Source organism: Toxoplasma gondii, chromosome VIIa (assembly GCF_000006565.2).
Source record: "Toxoplasma gondii ME49 chromosome VIIa, whole genome shotgun sequence".
NCBI classification, from domain to species: Eukaryota; Apicomplexa; class Conoidasida; order Eucoccidiorida; family Sarcocystidae; genus Toxoplasma; species Toxoplasma gondii.
In genome coordinates this window covers 4,326,043-4,341,153 of record NC_031474.1, presented here as the reverse complement: position 1 = coordinate 4,341,153, position 15,111 = coordinate 4,326,043, and the positions used below count along the sequence as shown (strand labels likewise).

At 49.5% G+C, this 15,111-nt stretch overlaps 2 protein-coding genes across 2 annotated transcripts; one reads left to right on the top strand and one right to left on the bottom strand.

Annotated features, from left to right (window-relative positions):
- Positions 1–209: 209 nt before the first annotated feature.
- TGME49_282030 (hypothetical protein) lies at positions 210–9,928 on the bottom strand (the record flags this gene model as incomplete). The annotated part of the gene is made up of 12 exons (XM_002371371.2): positions 210–3,232; positions 4,105–4,206; positions 4,608–4,808; positions 5,575–5,756; positions 6,253–6,308; positions 6,944–7,053; positions 7,206–7,277; positions 7,666–7,788; positions 8,146–8,231; positions 8,483–8,582; positions 8,962–9,122; positions 9,865–9,928. 12 exons carry the CDS (start codon positions 9,926–9,928, stop codon positions 653–655), a joined length of 3,837 nt encoding a protein of 1,278 aa, XP_002371412.1. The 3' UTR covers positions 210–652.
- A 2,503-nt stretch (positions 9,929–12,431) lies between these two features.
- On the top strand, positions 12,432–15,099 carry TGME49_282020 (hypothetical protein). Its single transcript, XM_002371370.1, has 4 exons — positions 12,432–12,740; positions 12,984–13,089; positions 13,427–14,128; positions 14,649–15,099. Exons 1-4 carry the CDS (start codon positions 12,627–12,629, stop codon positions 14,909–14,911), a joined length of 1,185 nt encoding a protein of 394 aa, XP_002371411.1. The 5' UTR covers positions 12,432–12,626; the 3' UTR covers positions 14,912–15,099.
- The last annotated feature ends 12 nt before the right edge of the window (positions 15,100–15,111 follow it).

The window sequence follows — 15,111 nt, the reverse complement described above, 5'->3', positions numbered from 1 at the left end:
GAGAGACATGAAACCGAGCTAGATCCTTTTGTTCTCAGAGGGGCGATAAGCCTTTGAAACATCTGGTCCGGGACGAGACTTCCGCTTTCTTGACTCAAAATCATGAAGCAGGTTACGCTGCGAAAGCGAAATCAGGTTGCAGTTGCTTCCAACAAGCATGCTGACGACAACAGAATTTCTCTCCGCTCGTTTGCTGGGGCAGGGAAAAGTTCAGGGTTACACTCCAAGAGTAATCTATGTAAAACCGGCCTTCTTCGAGTTCCGACTTTGAATTTGCGCGTTTCGTAACTCCAGGAAATACCAAAACGTTTTCCTCCACTCTATGAGGGAGTAGTAAACAATAACATGTACCTTGTTCAGTCAGAGCCCAGTTCCCAAGCTTCACCATTGATCACGTATCTATTGAGCAAGCGTCAATTACATAGTGTGAAAGGAAGTACGGCATGCGTTCGTTTCGAAGATTTGTATGGGGTGCGTCGATGGCTACCAGCACAGATATGGAACAAATGCGTCAGTTTTTGGTAAGGTAGCATGTATTTGAAACAGTGTCCGAGTGCAACATTGCCACAATCGCGATGTTGAACAATTGAGGTTACTCGATTTGGAGATACGTGGACCATTTTCCCTTCCACACTCGTTCCTCAGAACACAGTCAACTAGTACCAGCCGAGGAGTCCGACACTGAATCAGCAGGCTCTGATTCGATAGGCCGTGAAATATTAGCTTCGCCGTTATCCAGCAACCTGTCATGCAGTTCTAAAGTGTCGTTTTTTTCCACAATTTGTTCACGACTGCCTCCTGCGGGCGGACCTCCACCTGACCCATCAGGCGTTTCAGTGTTAGCCGTCTCGTCGGGCGTTGATCGCGGAACACCCTCCTCGAGGGATTCTGCCTTGCCATCTCTGCCATCATTCTCAGTATCTCCTCCAACTCCCTCCACTTCAGCAGACGCATTTATGGACCCCGAGGTAGCGTTTAATTGTTGTCTTTCAGCAACCAGGACGTTGTCACTTTGGGTCTTCATGATGGCGGTTTCTTCAGCCATTGTAAAATCAGAAGCGTGCCCAGCTGATTGTTCGTGACCCGTCTGTTCCACATGATCTGCGTCACATGTAGAAGAGACATGGTCGAGTGGCTCTCCTGATTTGACTGTGTCTCCCTCCCTGTCACCAGAGGTATCACTATCACCGTCCACTTTTTCCGTTCCGTCGGAGCTGCGGTGAAAGCTGAGAGGCACTGCAGTGGCCATTACTGGGCTGTCTTCGGCTTGCTCTCCATCAACTGGACTAGCCGTATCTCTTAAACTGGATGAGGATTCTCTCTCTGGCACTTCGTGCAGAGGTGCTGGTGACGGATAACTCTCTTCCCGATCTCCACGATTCTCCTGTAACAGTTGTTCCTGCGTCGTCTCATCTTCAGTTTTCAAGGCTGTCTCCGTCGCTTGTTGGTCGGAGTTGGGAGGTGCCAGGGTGTGTGTGTCTCCGGTAGTGCCATCGTTTTCTGTGCCACCTTCGATCGTCATGTGCGACACGTCGGAAGCAAGGTCTGCTTCATTCCTTTGGTTTACTGGATTCGTAAGTGTGTCGAAATCGAACTGCAGCTCTCTTTTCTCAAACGAGTCCTGGCACTCAGTGTCTGGATCTTCTGAGGAAGAGACGCGGCGGCTCGGCAAGTCAGCAGCTCGATCGCTTTGGGTTTCCTCACTTTCCACCTTGCAAGCATCACCACCTGCCTTTTTCGTCGCTTCTGGATGCGACAGCTGAGAACTTCCGGAAGAGCTATCACCTTCGTAAGCTGGTTCATCCTTCGTCCTGGCGTCTGATTCTTGGTTTGTGGCGGTTTCAGGGGCGAGAGGATCACTGCCTGGCATCTCTATCATCTGTGTTTCAGGTATCGTCGGCTGCGCCGTATGGGCAGGTGGCAAATCTGGTATGGGACTTTCTTGAGCTGTAGACACTATGTCAGCGCCGACTCCCACTGATTCTGCTTGTCTGAAGGCCCTGTCTCCAGCGTGTAATTCGCCGTCGTCTCCATCGGCGAGGTTGGCTTGATCAGATTCCGGCGGACCTAGAGGGACACCGACACTGAGCGGTTCGTTACTCTCAGGTGCATTCGGACCTTCAGGTGAAATTTCACAATTCTCTGACGGTGAAGTGGGAGATTGTTGTCGTGGCGCTGTATCTCCGGGCAGTGCCTCGCCAAGAATACTATCTGATTCGGTTTTACACTTTTCGGCCGCTTTGTTCTGCTCATCTCCAGGAACCACGTCGTCGAGGGCCACTTCAAAACTCTTCTCTTCTCCACCATCTGTGACTGGGATTACTACCTCGTTCATCCCAGGCTCAAACGTGTCGTGGTCGTCATCTTTACTGACTCGGTTCGGCTGCTGCGTAGTGTCTGCTTCTCCCGATGGGAGGACTGCTAAAGCGTTTGAAACCGGAGATGCTTTATCGGGAATGAGCGAGTTTCCTGGATTGAGTGTCCCGGTCTCAGCGTGCTCGGGTAGACAAGCTTCATCGCGGGGCGAAATGATGTCATCTCCACGCTGTATCTCTTCCCCGGTGTCACCTCTTTTGTTTTCTTCGGTGGCTGCGTCGACCTCGCGTCGGTCACCGTATTTTGCCTCAAGTCCTCGTGAGTCAGTTTTTTCGACGGTTCCTATGCCCGGCAGCTCTTGGCCTTCGTCTTCCGGAGGGAAAAGAGGCTCAGTCAGGGGATGATCCAGAATGTTTGATGTATGCACGTCTTTTTCGCCCCTCTCTGTGTCTACCTTCTCGCCAAATCCTGTTTGTGCCGCGTTAGTCTGCTGACCGCCTTTCCTCTCGGGATCGGTGCCCGCGGGCGCACACGGCACGTCTAAGGAGCTGGGCTCTTCTATGGCGTTTGCTGGGGCTGGGTCATGGCTGGTGGTGTCTACCTGAGATGCCGAAGGGGATTCGATCTTCTTAGAATCGTACATGGGAGCATGCATTGCAACGGCTGCTTCTTGGCCTGAAGCGGCTGGCGGCAAGTCATCGAAAACAGGATCCACGCAAGCAGCAGTGGCCTTTTGGAAGATGCGAGGGGCAGAAGGATGACATTCGTCGTTTCCAGGTGGTGAGTTGGTCTTGTCGCAAGTGGCTGATTTCTCAACTGATCCCGGAGACAAAAGGCTGTCGATCTGTCGAGCGTGATCCGCCGCTTGCTCATTATTTTTTTCTTCTTGCAGACACTCTTGTTCCCGCTTTAAACCCTACGTCGGCAAGGTGAAACAACGCAGACAGAAGCAACCTAAGATGCTTTCGTCGAGGACAACACACGGTCCAAATATCACCAGCAGCATGGCAAGGCGTTGCAAACGCCGTGAACGGCGTCATTCCTTCTCCGCCTCACAGCTGCATTTGCTGCAAAATTAAACGTGTATCCACCACTTCTCAAGTTTGAGCATGTACGTTCCCTTTTGTTTTTGTAGATTGGCGAGTAGATTTTCATACGCGCGACCAATCGCACGATGTGGAGAAGCTTATTGAACTTCCGCCTACAAAGATTTCTTCGAGATATGCCACACGACGGGCAAGGGCAGAGGAGAAGAACAGACTAGTGGGGAACGTAAAGGGAAGTGAATAAAGCGTGAGAGCTTTGTCTGCAGCCGGCCAAACCAACGTGGTCTCACGATGTTCTGAGTCATGTGTAGCATTTGCTGTACAAACAGCGAAGCCGGGGTGCCTCGTATGCAACGAGTCGTCTCATTGCCGCGCTAGTCGCTCTTTAACATCCACCTAAACGTTTCTTTTAGCGGTCACTGTAGTAACTTAGTGAGATAATTTCCATGCACAGATAATCCTGGGAGTCAAATACTGTAGGATGTGGGAAGACCAGAACTCATACTCACTAAAACTGTCGAGCCATGCATGTCACAATATCAGTCCTTCAATAGGAAACACCGCTCAAGGAACTTTGTTTCACTAATGTGGTAATGTGTTGTATGTGTACCGTCACCTCCTCTGCCCCTCCGTGGCTGCATAATTAAACGTTCTTCCACTAGCATCAACAGCTGTTTCCGATATTCTTCGGGTTTCCTTGCCACAGTTATGACCTGGCAGCATTTTTCCGACTAACACTCACATCGGTTGTCCGTTTCACGAGGTAGTCAAGTTTCTGTAGTGAAGCCTGGACCATCCACTCTACGGTCGGCTGAGTTGCTGAGGCCTGGCGACGGACATGGGGCTGAAGGTACAATAGAAACACCCCCAGAAAATACGGTTTCCTTTTTACCGCGGCTCAGTGAGATCCGGATTCACTCTTACGGATAAATGTCCTGCTGGGTAAGCTCGTCGACTGCTAAAAACCCCGACTGACTTTATCTCCCCGTGTTACCCATTGGGATATGCACTTCATTCTAGTATTGACGGCACCTCAACCGAGTCAGGATACTTGACGATTATATTCCTCTCTGTGTAGGGGAACAGGCTCGACGTGAGCAGGGAAAGACGAATATTTTCTCCACCACTGGAAGGCCAGGCACCAGGGCTTCCTTCCTGGTGTGAACGAGAACAGGGCACTGGGCTACAGAAAGCACGGGGACACAGGAAAAGGAAGGCAGTTTTTTTATGCTGGAGAAGACTCACATTAGTCTGTGTAGTGGACATCAGTTTCTCATAAAGATGCTCCAGGCCGGCTTGGAGCTCCACAAGCAGCTGACAATTCTTTTCGTACTTGGAGCGAGCTCTCTCGTGTCTGGCATTGGCCTGGCAAGCGGAGATTTCTAAGTCATCCACGACGGGCCACTTGCTCTGCTTGGTAACCGATGAAAGCTTCATCTCCTCCAGCTGAAAGATACAAGGCGCATACCACCCTTTTCAGATTCGAGGTTATTTCGACACTTCGTCTCAATCCTCTCTCTTCTTGGTAGCTTTCCTTGTTTTCGGTTGCCTCTGAAATGTTAAACGTCACCTGTCGTTGTCCACCGACAAGCAGCGGAGGTGGAGATAAGCAACCACGCTCTACTCCCAGTAGCACATGCCCACAAGAAGACCGAAAGCAAACTCAGTGGAAATGTGTCTTTTAGTCAGTCACTACAGTTGAAGTAGTTCCCGTCCAACGCCTTCCCTACGTATTATCCCCAGGCCTTTCGATGCACATCTCAAGGGTGACAGTAATGGTTTCTATAAAGGATTATTACGCACGCGCGTGTTTCATCCGAAGCATCGTGTCTTCATGGCTGCACTTCCTAGGCTGGAACGGAAACAGCCTAGAGTGTTACTACATCTCTGTATGGGGAGAACCGGTTTTTGCTGGCAGAAATATGTCGATCCATTGGATTCCTCACCACTGCTTGCGTACGTATTCGCTTCTCCTGTAGCGTCTGAATCTTCTCCTGGTGCTGACAAGGCATGCACAACGAGGCAGGTAAATGTTTTGACCGTGAGAATGTGATGTGCCTCGGTATCAGCAAGACAACACACAATACGGCGTGGCAAAACAGTCTAAACAATCTGAAGCAGTCGATTTAGTATCAACTGAGTGATGCTGATGTGATGCACAAGACTACCTACCAGCCCTTCGTTAAGCTGCAAAAAAACCAGTTACACTCACTTCTTTGGCAAGGGACACCAAATTTTCTCTTGTTTCTTCTTGCATAAGGAACTTCTGGATCACTTCGTTCACATCAGAGACTCCTGTTGCTTCCTTAATTCGGCGAAAAACGTTCTCGTAATCGTCAAGCGTGGGTGCGTCGTTCCCGTCAGTGATGTTCGACTCTTTCACCTGAGCCATGGCTTATCAGGAAGACAACAGTTGTCAGTCATCTATAATCTGAATATTAACGAGGGACCATTGAATGCTCCAGTACTCTGTCAAAAACAAAAAACACTTGATGCGTCGGAACTTCTCATTGTCCCGACAGGTCGCAACGTTGAGGGGTAGTGACTCATTTCTGAAATAGAGAATGGCATCAAGACTGTGGGTAAATATCTGGTACCTTTCGCTCTCTCCAAGGTCAGCCTCAGAATTCGACTTATCGAGGCGATCCTTTGGGTGGGAAAAGGAAAAGCATTCTTTGTGGAAGTTCCAAGATAGAGCTGCACGACGAGCCACTTCATGTGCATTGCACACTACTTTGTGCACCTACCAGCAAAAAAACTGTTGTGGTCTGGTCACGTAGGAACTCGCCTTCACCAGAACAACAAGCGAAGTAGCTAAAAGAAAGGGATGCTTGTAGTGAAGACAAGACTCCAGAAATCGGCAAGAACTAGGTGCATCTTCCCTTCTTACCCTTCAGCCGATCTTCTTCGACCTTCTGTTTGGTCGCAAGGGCTTCGTCGACGAGCCTGCAGGCGACGACGGCAACCGCGTCTGAATGACGTTTTGTGAAGCAATACGTTTCAGACACAGCTTGTTGCGATGGCTGCACTCCCCTAGAATGTCAATCACCGTGAAATAACGCGTCACCCTTCTGGGTAGCGTGTCGACAGTCACGTGATCAGACGAACAAAACTGAATGGACGGTTGCACTGAAGCAGGAGGTAGGCACATAGCGCTGGGTTCCCCGTCCGGGACACCCCCACTCAAAAGCTAGGATATCGGTACAGCGGGAGAAAGTGTAAATCTGATGAACTGCACATGTCCACAGACACATGACAGACAGGAGGGAGGCTGCATAGTTGTAAGCCAGATATACCCTTCACGTCGGGACATAAACTATTGGGAAGCAGGCTGTACAAACGGGGGAACCGGAGATCAAGAAAATCCATTCAAGATCTAAGCCAGTGCTCCAGTTCGCTATATGCACTCCCGAGAAAAAGCTTATAAGTAATATTTTCTCACACATCTTCTCCCCGAGTACGGTAGTATACTCTCAGGAGAGGTTTTCTGGCCCTGCTAAGCATATTAAACGATAAGATGCCATCCAGGAAATCAATGCAAAATGAAATCAGAGTGGTACCTAACCAGAAGGCATTCTTACTTCTGGTTTGCCGTCACGCACGCCTGCACTAGTGCTCTCTTTTCTTCCACTTCTTGTTCCCTGTGGGCTCTCTCTTGTTCAATCGCCTGGGAGACTCTGTGCAACTCAGCCTGATGCACGGGATGAAAAAACGGAAGCACGATTGAAAAGCCATGCATCCGAAAGCGGCATCATGCCTCGGACCAACATGCGTCTGGTGGTCAGCTTGTTCAAGCAGTGGCGTCTCACGCCATTAGCTGCCTCAGAAGAAAGTGTTACTCACCTGTGCAAGTTCACTTGCGTGCGTGGCATCATGCGACAGAGCGAGGAGTTCCTCGTAATCGTTGTCTTTCTCCTACGCCGCATTGTACAGAGACAGATATACAGCTACGAGAATTGTTCCTCTGTGCGTTTCCATCTGTCTTGCATGAAGTGTAAATACATGGCACTAATGTCCAGGTAAAGTCCACTGTTGTGTTGGTCAATACCCGTTGTCTGAATTCACATGCACCGCGTGGACAAGGGCCTCGTCGCCATACGATCTTTCTGTTTCGTTTCCCACCCGCATGTGTGGAACTTGTTCTTTATAAAGCAAGCGAGTCATACTTGTGCATTCTCGTCGGCTTATATGCCATCTTCCGCTCAAACAAGACTTCCGTCTCAAGTCCGAGGCACCCTCACTATTTGCCCAAGACCCCCTGGTCCATGCTATAGGGTTCCGAAGCAGGATGCAACACCCATACCTTCAGTGTCTTTTCAAGCTGAGCAAGGTGTTGATCGAGGCCCAGACGCTCATCCTTGAGTCGCTTGACTATCTGCTCGTACGTTGACCTGATGGACTGCGCCTCATTCAATTTGATCATCGCCTGGAGCAACAAAAAACAAAATGGGACATGTCCGTAAATTCTTTCGAGCAGTGAGCAGTTCGCTTCAACCTCTGGCCATACCGCGTCTCAGAAGAGAATTGCCTCCTCCATAACAGCCATCAGCTGTTTTTGCTCGATACTATACGCGATCTCTTTCGGGAGGGATAGTAGCTCACACGGCAAGGCCTCTCTTGTGACGAAATTGCGAGCGATATTTCGAGTTCACGTAATGGCAAAGCGTGCGGCCGAGTGAGGCTGACAGTGAATGTAGATGAAGCAACTGAGGCGAAAAAAACAGAAAATCCAGGTCGCTGTATGTTCGCTTCACACCAAAGGGCCAGAGGTCGAAAGCATCACCTGGTCCAAACGGTTTTCGATCACCCTAATTTGTTTCAGCTCCGGAGATGCCTCGGTATTCGGACGTTCGGCGGCAATCTCGAGTTCTACGGAAATTCAGAAGCGAAAAACCAGTAACATGTCGTACCGTTATCCGTGTCTTTGTGTGCTGTGTCAATACGTTTCAGAAGAAGACAACGGTGTCGGCTGATGTTAGTTGCCCAGCTGTTCACACGCTCCAGGAACAGCGGATGTTCTTTTCTTCCCGAAGGATGTGCTGCTTCACATACGACACGGCTTTTAGGTTTTGACTGACGATGTACAATATCCGTTGGCACGAATTTCCTTGTCTTGTTACCTCGCAGCTTGTCCTGCAGAGAGGCCAAAGTCCGCCTTTGTCCCACGTTGTGGTTTTTCATTTGGTCAAGCTGGAGGCGCAGTCTCGAAACTTCGTCCATCTGCAAATGACGACCAAAAACTAAAAACAGTTCCATACTTGATATTAGCAAAATCACGCTACTACTTTTGTTGCGATCTACAGGTAGGGTCTACAGCCATGTTCGTAGGCTCAACCGTCGTTGACAGTTTCGTGTCTTTTCGTAGAAGCACACAGAAAGGGTGAAAAAGATTGCATTGCTCGGCATGTCACCTGAGAGAACTACAAGCCCTATTTCGAGGATACCAGCAAACATCTTAGTGTGTCGGATGTTCATCCTACAGCCCAGACTAAGACAACTGCCGCTCAGCTGATTAGAATCTCGCAGCGGAGACGTCACACCTTGAAGATCTGAATGTGCGGCGGTCACCCTGAGGGAGCTGCCTGACGTCTCTGCGTACCTTCTTTTGCAAGTGCTCCGGCGCTGTCAAGATTTTATTTTTTTTCAACAATTTGATTTGATTCCTGATCTGAATATTTTCGTCCTTCAGTTGCTTCATAAGACCTTGATTGTATCTGATCGCGTTTTGCGCTGCCTCGTACGTCGTCTTCCTCTCCGCGTCTGGCCAGGGAGGCAGCCAGTACGATGATACACGGGATGTGGCAAGAGGAATCGAGTGTACACACGACGTACATTGTGTGAGTAAATGGATAAATGGAGAGAGAGGTAGAAAAGGGGAGGGGCAGCGGAATATAATGATGCTTATCGAGGACATTTGCGACAAAACAAACAGATATCTTAGATGGGGCATTCTATCGTTCAATTTGAAGAGACGCTACTTTGTCTGGGAAGCAATTGTGGTGCATTAGGAAAGAGTTGATGGCGAGTTTTCTTCATCAATCACTACCCATGCCACGTGATACAACGTCGCAGTGTTCATGAGATGACGGAATCCGCTGAGCGCACTTCTCCTTTCAGCTCATATTTTTCAGACACTGTTGTGCGACGAGAGCAGCCAGGGTCTTTGCCGTTTCTTCCTTCGATGGTTTCGCGAGATACTTTGCTTTTGTTATCGTCAATACTCCTAAACGAGAAGAAAAGAGGTAACTGTACATTCTGCGCCCAATCCCCGGAGGGGCTCCACCTTTGAGTGTTTGTGGGGTCAGAGGAATCAGCTAAGCGGAAGCATTTGTAGAACCCTCGGTGGAAACTTAAGTGCCGGTCAGCTGCTGGCATCCATACAGGCTGATGAGAGGAAGAGACATGCTTCCTCGAAGTCGGCAGCGTCTTAGCAGAACACAAGGTGACTCACGACTTTATCTGAAGAGCCAGCGCCCCGCGTTGCAGCAGATTATCGTCTTACCCATGATCTGGAATCGCTTGAGGAGGTCTTCGTACTGCTCCTCTAATGCGAGTGTCGGCGGCATGGTGACAGTCGTGTGTTTTTATGTGGCTTCAGGTATTGGAAAAACGAGAACTACGAGAAGCAGCGAAATAGCCTAAAGTCTAAACATGCGCACAAGACCGTTTTAAAGAAGTTGAGGGCAGCCCTTAAATGTTCGTGCAAACAGCAGCATTTCTGTTTTACACATGGCAAGCTCGTCTTCGCATCACACCCAAAGCATTTTGAATGTGGGAGGTGGGCACAGAATCGAGATTTTGTACATTGGAGAACGCAACACTCCCTTCTGCAATAGATACAGCTAGAAAGTGAAAACTGCATGTGAAGGCCCACGGTAACGGAAAATGTTATCAGAGTGAGTTCTAATACCGCAGAGAACGGGCATGTGTCTGCGGTTAATTTGAATTTTGGGCTCTCGGTTGGGATCCTATTCTGCAGGTGGAGCGACACAGAGTAGAGACCACCAGTTAAAAGTAATGCCGAGACACATTCGTGAACCCCCTGAAGGTTAAACACAGGCGTTTGAAAAAGCCCCGTAGCCGCAGCAAAACGCGCAACAAAAGCCCCACACACAGCGGCCCCCACACCCAGGGCCTGTAGATTTTTTGATGAAGCTGCAAATAGAGTTTTTTTTTCGGCACTGTCGATCCAGACAACATTGTAGACAACGCACAAGGACAATGCTGCCTCAGAGTACAAAAGACCATATATGCCAAGCGTTCATTTCCTCGCTCGAGTCCGTTCGTTTTGTACGAATGCAGACTGAAGACCCAACTGCGCCTGCGAACTGTTGTATAATTTTCTGCTTCCACGGGTAGTCTCTCCGTCGTCGTACCTCTAATGAAAACGAAGAACGCACGGAAACGGATAGGTTCTCAGCGAGATAGGCAGCATCCTCAAACTACCTACATAGTGCGGAGAAAATTGTGTAAGTTGACGTGCTCGCCGTTTTGCGGCCTGAACGTGCCGATATCACATCACCAGATGCTTCGTTCAACCATAAAAAATACCTAGAGAGGTTATGGAACTGTCAGATATTGTGATACTTGCGATTGGTGAGGTTGCGGTGAATCGCGGCTACAATCTCGAAACAACGTCATTAAAGACTGACACTTATCAGAAAACTGTGTATTCCAACTGACCCCAAGTAAATGGAGTCGGCATACTTTCACGCTGAGGTCGATCGGTTCGTTCTATTGGCACACCACATGAAAATTGAACGCACTGAGTGGTTGAAGGAAGCATCCATGTGATGCACGTCTTGTCGCCCGTTGGTGCAATTGGGCAAAGTCGCCTGAGGCAGCAAGAGACACCCCCGTGTGCTTGAAGAAAGCGCGGGATATGGCGTGTCAGTCAGTGGTTTTCGTGTCAGTGCCTGCGGAACTGTTGCATGTCAACCACTGGACGCTTTCGGATAAACCACGTATTCTCATACCGTAGACGTTAGTGGCAGGAATGCGGCTCACCGAACAGACGAGCAGCGTCCTAATACCTGCACACAGGCGCAGCAAGTCTTACTAGTTTGACAAAGCACAATCACTGCTCATTATTCCCGGCTACATTCAGACACCTGACGCTCGAGTGACCCCGATCAGTTCGAATTCACAGTGTTATCGGCAGCAGGTTCACAGCTAGAATGACTGCAGGTAGCGTACAGAAATTCAGTGCGGAGAACAAGTAACGTCACTCAGCAAGGAGAATCATAGTTTGCCCGCCTCATATACGAAGCAGCGTTTCTATTGTGCTCTTCATGACCATCGTGTTAAGTGCATTTAGTATAGTGGTATCCAGCGTATATTTGAAAAACCAACAACGGTTACCGTCATAGTCAAGGGAGACATGTCAGAAGACTGTGGTTAAGGCTCAGATTTCTTTTATGAGTGCAGTTTGTATCAGGCATTACTGTGCTCCTATAACACATGAATACGAGGTTTAGTTTCTGTAGGTACTTCAGCTTCAGAGCTGATTGACTGCAGTGCCGCCCCTGGGATTGTGACGTCGGTCACTTGAGGCGGAGTTTGTTGATTCGTTGGGAAAATATATGCAGCAGTTCGTGTGGCGTTTGGATTGTGATAAGAAGGTGCACACCAACGGTAGCATGCGGGAACTAGTTGTATTAGAGCTGAGACAGGTGACTGATTCAGGAAAACACGCGCAAAATGCCGCAACAACACATGCTAGAGGGAATGGAAGGCCGTCTTTCTGGTAGGCGGCAATACGACAAGCGCCCGGATGGGTCGCGGCGAACCTGCGGTGAACGCTGCCGACCGTTGAGCTGAGAACCAACTGAGAAAACGATGAGATTTTGGCACCGATAAGAATCGCCTCTTTTGCCTATCACTCAGTCTTCCTGCACCTGGCACTTGGACCCTTCATGTGTCATCGGGAAAACGGCAGCGTCAGAAAAGAACCAAGCGAAACAAACGGTCAGTGCATCAAACGTCCCGTGAGCTGAGGCTGCTCGTTGCTGAGTGGTGTCGATTGGCGGCTGCGAAACAGACGCTATGTTGTCTCCCCTCAGTGAGTGCATTTCTCTTTCGTTTTTCAACATTATTTGGAAGGAGCTTCTACTCCCACGTAGACGCGGCAGAGATTGTCAAAATTCACCGCTTGGCTTCATACAGACTTTGAGCTGTGCGTCTATCGTCTCATCTGTATTTTTTCTTTGAGTGCCAAGAGTTACGAAGCTGGAAGATCCGAATCAGAGGACGCACGACGGCACGATGAAGCTTACCTTTCTCCCAGAAGCCCACAATGTGCCCGATTGTGGCGTCGCCCACCCCGGACATCTTCCTGTGGAAGCTCTCGCTGGCCAGGAGAGAGAGACAGAAATTCAGGTATACGCAACCCTGTTGGGTTCCGCCGCTTTTGACCGTACGTAGGACGGTGCCTCAACACTAATGTGCTGCACTTTACAGTCCTGACGAAGAATTGAAGACTATTTGAGGCAGTTTACTTTGTCAGAACTGATACGTGTGAGTTCAGCGCCTCCTTTTGTTCGAAGTTACGGTGCGCACAGGTCTCTCGGTAGGTCTTTGTTGTATCGTTTCGCAATGAACTTGTGCTGTGTTGTTTTTTAGGCAAAAGGGGAGCAAACTAACTATAGACTGCTGACTACCATGCTGGCTTGCGTCGTTCTGTCAAGTATCTGCTTCTGCTGCTTTACCGTTTTCGTCATCTGGAGCTGTGAGTCAGGTATTTCAGAAGTTTCAAGACCAGTGGGACTATCGATTTGTTGCATTGCTGTGTGTTCCGCGCCTAGGACTACTCTGGTCTCTCGTCTCGGATAATTGCTTGCTCTTGCGATTGCATATGGAAACCGAAAAGCAGAGTTTTGATTTGCGGTTTCTCATTCGCTGCCGAGCCCACTAGTAGCTACTCAAAAGTGTTACAGAGACGTTTTGCTCGCCCAGTGACTCGCTCTGTTGGACAGTTTCACTCTTTGTTGGGAGCTGGTGGCAGGCATCACTCCATTGTTAGCCCAGGCGTGCGTCCTCTGCACTGTATCATTACCTACCGCCAGGCGCGTATCAATCACCAATCCTTGGCGTCCAGTGGTCGAATGCCCATGACGCCAGCTACGTAGGGAATGGAGATGCTACACGCTCGTCAGAAATTCTGAATTCCACAGGCTATAGGGACGAAGGTGAAGTTCATTCCTCCGTGTCTTCATCACCCTTCACACCCCTCGAAACTGGCCCTCGCCCGTTTGTGTCAATCTGGGAAATCAACACGATACCACTTTTTGCAGTCCAAAACATGGGAGCGTTGTCGCTTCGGTGGGGAGATGACTCTACTCTGAAAATGACGGAAATGATTCTGCAGGTTACCGGAATTTCTCGCTCTGGATCTGACTTGAATTCAATTGGCACGAACAATGTTGGGGCCACGACGATTTTCTTGGCTGGAGGGTCCACGTTTGTCGTGGAAGGCGAACGCGCCGTATTATATAACTCAGATGGAAATGTTGTGAAATCAATGACCAAAGTTGTTAATCCTTCACAAGACAGGGACGAAGGACGAAACATACCCCCCGAAGAGGAAGGAACGATCCAGTTCTTAGGTGTGAGGCGGTTGGAGCAGAAACCCGGAGGCATCTTCGGAAAGCCTAAGCAAACAGGATTCGCTCCTGCCATGCTCCCTAATGGGCCGCCTCCGCAGCCTCTGGGACCACCCGCAAGCTTCATGGATGCTTACTGTCGATATGGATGCGGAGGCATGTCAGGTATGGTGAAATGTAGCAGCGGATTCACTACCGTCACACTTCTCCCTCAGAGTTGTGGAATCGAAACAAGTCCGGAAGCACAGTGTGTATATGTGTGATTAGTGGCAGCATGCCACAGTGCTCTCAGACGATCTTCTTACGTCATGTCAGGGGCTCGCGTACTGGCTCTTGCTCCCTGAAAGCAACTATTACTACTCCTTGTGTTGGAGGACTACAGAATTCATGAAGCCAGAATGGCAATCGACGAAGGCATCACGTAGTTTATCACAATAGTGATTTGCCTCGTTGTTCCGAATAAGCAATGCGTTGCATAACGCGCTGTTCACCGGTAATACTCTTGAGAAAATTAGGGACTGTCATTTTTCATCTTATCCCTTATTGTCTGGAAGCACGGTTTCTCTGCATCTGCCCATAAACACGGTTTCATGTGTTGGGCTCCGTTTGAGCCCATCCGGTGTTGTGCCGGGCACAAACTGGAAAACGTATTGATTGTGGTTGTACTGTGGGTGCTGCGCTGCAGTGACGTTCCCTTACTACTACCGGCCCTTCTTTGGGTACGGCTACCCATTAGTAGGAACAGAAGCTATGTTCCCCCAAGGATATGGCGGTTACCCTGCTGCTCCCCTTCTGGCATCACAAGGTGGTGCTTCGGCCATAATGGGCGCCTCAGGACCTGTTTTGGCAGGCGGAGTGCCCGCAACAGCTCTCGGAGTGCCTGGCATGGGCGCTGCTAATGTTGTCGGTGGAGTTCAGCCGGTCGCCGTTGCCTTACCACTGCGATAAATTTTCGTTTCTACCTGTGTGTATGCCCGTTAGGTGGCATACTCGTCTGTACAGACTATTCATTTTTACCGAGACTACATGCATCTGCAGTTACAACTGTATGGTTGCTAGATCTGCCTTTGTTCTATGCTGAATGCAGCAAGCGGAGTGCCTTGGCCTAATCGAGGTGCCCGGTGTTGCATGTTTCCACGCATGTTTGA

Coding starts and splice junctions, on each gene's coding strand:
- TGME49_282020 (XM_002371370.1), top strand. CDS start 12,627: ATGAAGCTTACCTTTCTCCCAGAAGCCCACAATGTGCCCGATTGTGGC. Junction 12,741..12,983: donor AGAGAGAGACAGAAATTCAG/GTATACGCAACC, acceptor GTTGTTTTTTAG/GCAAAAGGGGAGCAAACTAA. Junction 14,129..14,648: donor TGGATGCGGAGGCATGTCAG/GTATGGTGAAAT, acceptor GCTGCGCTGCAG/TGACGTTCCCTTACTACTAC.